We start from the raw sequence: 7,500 nt of genomic DNA on the forward strand, positions 1-7,500 counted from the left end.
GTTTATTTCACTTATTGTAGCAGAGAGGTTGTTGTTGTTATTATTATTATTATTATTATTATTATTATTATTATTATTATTATTATTATTATGGATTCATCTTTCATAAACAGCTCTCTCTCTCTCTCTCTCTCTCTCTCTCTCTCTCTCTCTCTCTCTCTCTCTCTCTCTCTCTCTCTCTCTCTCTCTCTCTCTCTCTCTCTCTCTCTCTCTCTCTCTCTCAGTATCTGTATTTTCTCTTTTCCTCTCCTCTCCTGTGTTCTGCCCTACTTATCACTTAATTATTATCATTTCCTTCTCTTCTCCTCCTCCTCCTTGTCCAACTTCTATTCCTTCCTGTCTTGCCCTAAAGAGGAAGAGGAGGAGGAGAAGGAGAAGGAAGAAGAGGAGGAGGAGGAGGAGGAGGAGGAGAAAGAGGAGGAGAAGGAGAAGGAAGAAGGAGAAGGAAGAAGAAGGAGGAGGAGGAGGAGGAGGAGGAGGAGGAGGATCTTTTGACGAGAGAGAGAGAGAGAGAGAGAGAGAGAGAGAGAGAGAGAGAGAGAGAGAGAGAGAGAGAGAGAGAGAGAATTTCCGTAGCACAAGATCAGGTTTCGTGTTGTGATAATGAACTTGAGTTCTTGTTTATCTTTATTTTTCTTATTTCTTATTTTTTTTGTTGCTATTATTATTTTTATTATTTGATTTTTTTATTGTTATTTATATTACTCTTACTGGTGTTGCTGCAACGAACAAGTTTCACACGATCGAAAATCTTTTTAATCACATTTTTCCTTTCTCCCCATTCAACTTTCCTTAATAATCTTTATCGTCACCATTATGATATTTATTAGATAATTGTTGTTATTATTATTATTATTATTATCATTATTATTATTATTATTATTATTATTATTATTATTATTATTATTATTATTATTATTATTATTACTACTACTACAAGTCACTTGCAGACAAACAAAATACAATTCTTAACATTATTTTTCTTCCCTCCCCTCCCCTCCCGTCCCCTCCCAACTTCCCCAACATCGTGGCTACAAGGGACGGGCCTTGGAACCCCACTAAGAGCCCACCACAGCCCACCACACACTACAGGACTCCGCCACAGTCCACCACAGCGTAACCACAGCCCTAAGAGGCTCACCACTCACCTTGCAGGCCCATCACAGCTTAGTGGAATCCCAAACAGCCCACCACGACTGCTACAAGTCCACAGCTGCCCACCATAGCCCACTACAACCCACTTTGATCTTTATAAGCCCACTACAACACCACAGCCCGTACCACACCTTACTAACATCACAGCTGCTGCCACAACGCACCACAACCCCATAAACCCATCAAGAGCTGACTATACCACCCAAGGAAACCCACCACAGCCCACCACAACAGTGAAGGAAGCCCATCACACCCCCTTCAGAAAACCCACCCACACCCACAACTCCAGTCTTTGAGAGCCCATTGCCGCCACAAATTCGCAAAGGGGGACTCTCGAAAGGCCACCGCAGCACACCAGCATTTTTCAGGGACCACCGCAGCCCACCACAACCCAAAGCAGCTTTTGGGCAACGGGAGCGGACTTTACGTTCACTGCCGCCTCCACAGCTCCACCACTGCCCCTGAAAGCACCTGAAGTCGTACCTGGAAACCCACCACCACAGCCCACCACCGGCCCTGGGAGCCCACCACCGTCGCCGCCGCCCACCACTGCCCACCGTTGCTCAATACACCTGCTCACCACTGCCAGCACCACGCCTTCACCACCACACCACCTCCTCTACCACTAGCCCTCCACCACCATCACAGACCTAACCAGCCCACCACCGCTACTGCTACCGACCACCCCCACCAGTACCTCCTCCCCCACCACCATCACACACCTAGTTAACCCGTCACCCCCACCACCACCACCTCTACTCCCCAACTGCATCTCCCCATGTCTCTGAGTCATGGCGAAGTCCATTCCCCACTCTCCCCGCCCCCCTACCCGCCGCCCCCACCATCGCCGTGTCTCCTTTGCTCCCTCCCTGACTCCCCAATCTCGCCCCCCCCTTCTCTCCACGACCACATTGCCCCACCCTCCTGCCCAGCATGCCCATTCCCAATATCCTCCCGCTCCCCTCCCTTCGATGCAATCGTCCCTCCCTCCCCCTGCCTCGTCTGCTCCATCCCCATGTCAGCTCTGCCCCCCTTCTCGCCACCCCCACCCCCACCACCATCACCACCTCTCTCAGTCTCCCCAACGTGTCCCCTATGTCCAGGCCCTGTGTCAGATGTGCCTGCCCGCCCCTCTCGCCCCCCCCTCCCCGTGCCCCCTCTGCTCCCTACCCGTGCCACTACAATCCCGGCCCCCCCGCATCCCGTCCCCTTGCCCCCTGTGCTCTGTGCCCCCCTCCCACCACCACCACAACCCACAGCGCCCGTCATCCCCGTGTGGGCTTTACAGCATCGTCGCCGTGCCATCTCTGCATCCCCATCGCCCCCCGTCCCCATGCCCCCTCTGCCCCATGTCATCTCTGTTCGCCCCCCACCACCACTCCCACCACCACTACTCCCAGCGGCCCCCATCCCCTCAGTACTCCCTCTACCCCTCCCTGTCGTCTCTGTCCCCTCACCACCACCGCCGCCACCACGCACACCTCGCATATCCCCCACCACCCACGCCCCCCATCCCCACCATGCCCCATCTGCCCATACCCAATGCCCCGCTCCTCCTCCCCACCTCCCCCCTACAATCTCGACCCCATGCCACCTTTGCCCCCCTCCCCTCCCACTGCACCCACCTCCCCCACCACCCCCACCCTATATCTCGTCCCCCTGCCCCGTCTGCTCTGCGCCACCCCTGCCCGCATTGCCCCCACCCCCAGTCTTCCGCTCCCAGCCTCCCTGCCCCGTCTGTGCCCCAGTTCAGCCCCCCGCGGCCCCCCAGATCCCCCCCACCGTGCTTCCGATGCTTCGCCTGCCTACCCTGTACCTGTCTGAAGAAGAAGAAGAAGGGGAGGAGGAAGGAGGAGGGGGAGGAGGCCATGGAAGGAAGAGATAATTTTCCCGTGTGGCGGAGGTTTCATTCTACCACCCCCACCACCCCCACCACACCCCGTACCCCAGCCACGCCACGCACCCCAACCACACCCCGGACCCCCACCACTCCTATCTTCCCGTCCCTCCCCCGCCGTCCGCCTCTCCTCCACCACCCCAGTCTCCCCCATCCACCGAAGGCCCTCCAGTTCCACCCTCACCCCCACGTCTTCCATACGCCGCCGCCACTCCACCGCCACCCCCACCTCCATGACCTCACCCCTCACCTCCCCCTCCTCCCTCACTTTTCTTTAGCGCATGGGGGGATGGGAGAGGAACAGAGGGGTGAGGGATGGGTGGGGAAGAGAGAAGGAGGGAAAATTATTAAGGGTGCTTGTCTTGTGCCTTCTCCCCTCCCTCCCCCGATCCTCTCTCACCCCCCAACACCCTTCCCCACCTTCATCCCCTCCCACACCCACTTCTCAGCTTTCCTCCCTCCTGCCTCCTTCCTCCTCCTCCTCCTCCTCCTCCTCCTCCTCGTCGTCGTCGTCCGTCGCAACACCATTAAAATCTCAGGTGTCAGTATCGCCATCGGCAGGTGCGAACAAGGTGTGTGTGGTAGTGTGTGTGTGTGTGTGTGTGTGAGAGAGAGAGAGAGAGAGAGAGAGAGAGAGAGAGAGAGAGAGAGAGAGAGAGAGAGAGAGAGAGAGAGAGAGAGAGAGAGAGAGGCAAACCACAAACAGACAAAATAGACAAAACATTAAAAAATAACACCCAAATTTTGTTATTTTCTTTTATGAATAACTTATGTATTAAAAAATCTTTCAACTTCCTGACTTTCCTTCCTCATTCCCCATCCCTCATTTCCAGTGTCCCCCCTCCCCTACCTTTTTCCTGCGACTGCCACGTGGCATTCCCCTCCTCTTCTTCCCTCTCCCTCTTCCCCAGCCGCTATATGACCTCTCTATTGCGGCGCCAGTGTCTGTCAGTCAATCACTCCATCAACTTCCTCATTTTTTCCTGTCATCCTCCTCTTTTCCACTTCCCTCTGACCCTTCCATCTTCTCCTCTCCTCCCCTCCTCCTCTTCATTATTCCCTTCCCTTCCCTCACCCCTCCATTCTCCTTCTCCCAGCTCTCTCCTCGCTTTCTTTTGATTTCCTCTTTTTGGTCATGTCTCTCCCTCTTCCTCTCTCTCTCTCTCTCCCTCTCCTTCCCCCTTCTCTCCCAACCTTTCCTCCTTTATATGCCTCCCACGAACGACCCCCCAATAACTGAACTTCTCCTTCCACCTACCCCCCCTCCCAATTTCTCCTGTTCCTCCTCCTCCTCCTCCTCCTCCTCCTCCTCCTCCTCCTCCTCCTCCTCCTCCTCTTCGTCCTCCTTCTCCTTTATTTGACTTTACTTGTATTTGTTGTATTTGTTGGTTGTTGTTGTTGATGTTGTTGTTGTTGCTGTTATTGTTGTTGTTGTTGTTGTTGTTGCTGTTGTTGTTGTAAGATTGTTTGTTTTCTGTGCATGACTAAAGGATTACGAGAGAATGAATTATTGATACTACTACTACTACTACTACTACTACTACTACTACTACTGCTAATAATAATAATAATAACAATAATAATAATAATAATAATAATAATAATAATAATAATAATAATAATAACAACAACAATAGCAACAACAGTGGATGATGATGATGATTAATAATAAATAATAATAATAATAATAATAATAACCCTTCTATTATTATTATTGTCGTCGTTGTTTCAAAATAGGAAAATATCATCGTGTAAGGTTTAATGTTTTCCCTCACACACACACACACACACACACACACACACACACACACACACACACACACACACACACACACACACACACACACACACACACACACACACACACACACACACAATGACGTACACGCAGAGAGGAAGAAAAAATGCAAATGAAAACGGAACACTGAGGAATGAGTGAGTGAGAGACGAATAAAAAGTATAAAAAATAAATAAACAGTAAGCAAGTGAGAGAGTAAATGAGTGAGACAGACAGACAGACAGACAGAGAGAGAGAGAGAGAGAGAGAGAGAGAGAGAGAGAGAGAGAGAGAGAGACAGAGAGAGAGGAGAGAGAGAGAGAGAGACAGTTAAGGGGTGACGAACCTGGTACTACCCACACACATCTCCTTGTTCCTCCATTTTAGGCAGTGGTGGTGGCGAAGGTGGAGGGGGAGAGAGCTGGAGGAGTGTGCGCGGGAGTGTGTGTGTGTGTGTGCGTGCGTGTCCTTGTGTGTGGGTTGACAGCTGGATGGAGTGGAATAGGTGGGCGAGAAGAGGAGGAAGAGGGAAGGGAGTAGGAGGAGGACTAAAGGGAATGAGATGAGACCATAAGTCTGTGGGGAGAAGGTAATGGGGAGGAAGATTAATGGGAGGTGCTGTGAGGAGATGGATGGGGAGGAAGGGAGGAAAGGGAGGGGGAGGGGGATTTGTTGATTGGGGAGGACGGGGAGAAGGATGAGGATTTGAGCAAGTTGTGGATGATGATGTGGAGTATTTGGGAGAGGAAGGGGACGTGTGAGTGCGGGGAGATAGTAAAAATAGAGGGGAAAATAGGAGGAGGAGGAGGAAGAGGAGGAGAAGAGGAAGAGGAAGAGAAGGTGAAAGATAAAGTTACAGGTTTATGTGTACTGAATTTCTTTGGTGTTTGTTTGTTTGTTTGCTTGTTTTGTTTTGTTTGCTGTGTGTTTTGTAGTTCGTTTGCTGTTATTGTTGTTGTTGTTGTTGTTGTTGTTGTTGTTGTTGCTTTTGTTTCTGGTGCTGCTGATGCTACTGTTATTATTGTTTTTGTCTTTTTTATTTCATGTGTGTGTGTGTGTGTGTGTGTGTGTGTGTGTGTGTGTGTGTGTGTGTGTGTGTGTGTGTGTGTGTGTGTGTGTGTGTGTGTTTGTACGTTAATCTTCTTATATTGTTCTTTTATGTCTATGCTTACTCAATTATTTTTCATATATATATTTTTTTTACTGGTATTCATGTTGTTCAGTATCTTTTTGTAGTTGTTTTATTTTATCTATTTTATTTCATTTTATTTTAATGGTGTGTGGATATTGTATTGTATTGTAAAGTATATTATATTTGTGTGTTCCTATCTTTTTTTTTCTTTTCTTTCATTTTAGTCTTTCTTCTGCTTTTTTCCGTTTTTCTGTTTCTTTTTCTTTCTTTCTTTCTTTCTTTCTTTCTTTCTTTCTTTCTATGTTTCTTGTAAAGTTATATATTACGCTATATTTTTGTCATGTTATTTAATTTTCTTTCTATCATTCTTTCGTTTTCTTTTCTTTTTCCGTTTCTTTTCTTTATTTTTGATCTTGTCTTTCTTTCCTTTCCTATCTTTTTCTTTAATCTTTCGAGCATCAATAGTAGTAGTAGGTAGTAGTAGAAGTAGTAGTAGTAGCAGTAGTAGTAGTAGTAGTAGTAGTTGCTAAAAAAAATCGTAAAGAAAATGACATTAGTATCATTTATCTATTTATCTTTCTTCCTTTTGTTATTTTTCTTCCTTCCTTCTTTCCTTCCTTCCTTTCTTCCTTCTTCCTCTCTTTCCTTCTTTCTTCCCAGCACATGCCTCTGCCTGTCATCCCTCCAAAAACTCAAGGATATAAAAAAAAAAACATCATAACTATTGAATTATTAATAGTGATCTTACTGTTATCAAAATTGGTGTTGCGGTGAGTGGTTAAGGGCAGTGGTGGTGGTGATGGTGATGGTGATGGTGACAGTGATAGTGGAGTAGTAAAGGTGATGGTAGTGGTAACAGTGATGGTGATGGTGATTAATGGAGGTGATGGTGGTGGTGGTGATGGTGGTAGTACTGATAGTGAAAGTAATGGAGATGGTGATATTGATGGCAGTGCAGGTAATAACGATGATGATGGTGTTACTGATGACAATAGAGACAGTGATAGTGGTGGTGACGTTGATGGTGATGGTGGTGATGATAGTAATAGTGATAGTGATGGTGATAGTAATAATGATAGTGATGGACAGTACCTCAAATCTTTCATTCTCCTCTTTCTCTTTCCTTCTTCCTCTCCTCCATTGCTCTCGATTCCTCTCCACTTCCTCCTTCATCTTTAAATGTGTGTATGCGGCCTCTACGATTTGAATTATTGGGAAGAGGAAGAGGAGGAGGAGGAGGAGGAGGAAGAGGAGGAGGAGGAGGGCAAGTTGTGGTAGATACATTATAAAGTACTTCACCTTTCCTCCTCCTCCTCCTCCTCCTCCTCCTCCTCCTCCTCCTCCTCCTCCTTTTCCTTCAGTAGCTCTCTCTTTCCCATGATTCCTCCTTCATTTCCTTGTCCTCCATTCACTCCCTTCTTTCTCCCTTTCCTGTCTCCTTTATTTCATCTCCCCTCAATCACTCCCTTCCTTCCCTTCCCTTCTTTTTTTTTATCATCCTTCCTCCGCTCTTGTTTTCTTATCAGTGTCAGTCTCTCT

The 7,500-nt window shown here is 47.9% G+C and overlaps 1 protein-coding gene across 2 annotated transcripts in view; it reads left to right on the plus strand.

Moving 5' to 3' along the window:
- The window catches only part of LOC135089155 (uncharacterized), a 59,877-nt gene that overhangs the window by 34,085 nt on the left and 18,292 nt on the right, over window positions 1-7,500 (plus strand). The window contains exon 2 of one of the 2 annotated variants that reach the window (XM_063984459.1): window positions 1,039-3,714. The exons of the other annotated variant lie outside the window; for it this stretch is intronic. Coding sequence (XP_063840529.1) covers window positions 1,934-3,040 — 1,107 coding nt within the window. The 5' untranslated portion in view covers window positions 1,039-1,933 and the 3' untranslated portion in view covers window positions 3,041-3,714. Of the gene's footprint in view, window positions 1-1,038; window positions 3,715-7,500 lie in introns of those variants that run through there. 2 annotated transcript variants of the gene reach the window in all.

The sequence above is a fragment of the Scylla paramamosain genome, chromosome 3 (genome assembly GCF_035594125.1).
Source record: "Scylla paramamosain isolate STU-SP2022 chromosome 3, ASM3559412v1, whole genome shotgun sequence".
NCBI classification, from domain to species: Eukaryota; Metazoa; Arthropoda; class Malacostraca; order Decapoda; family Portunidae; genus Scylla; species Scylla paramamosain.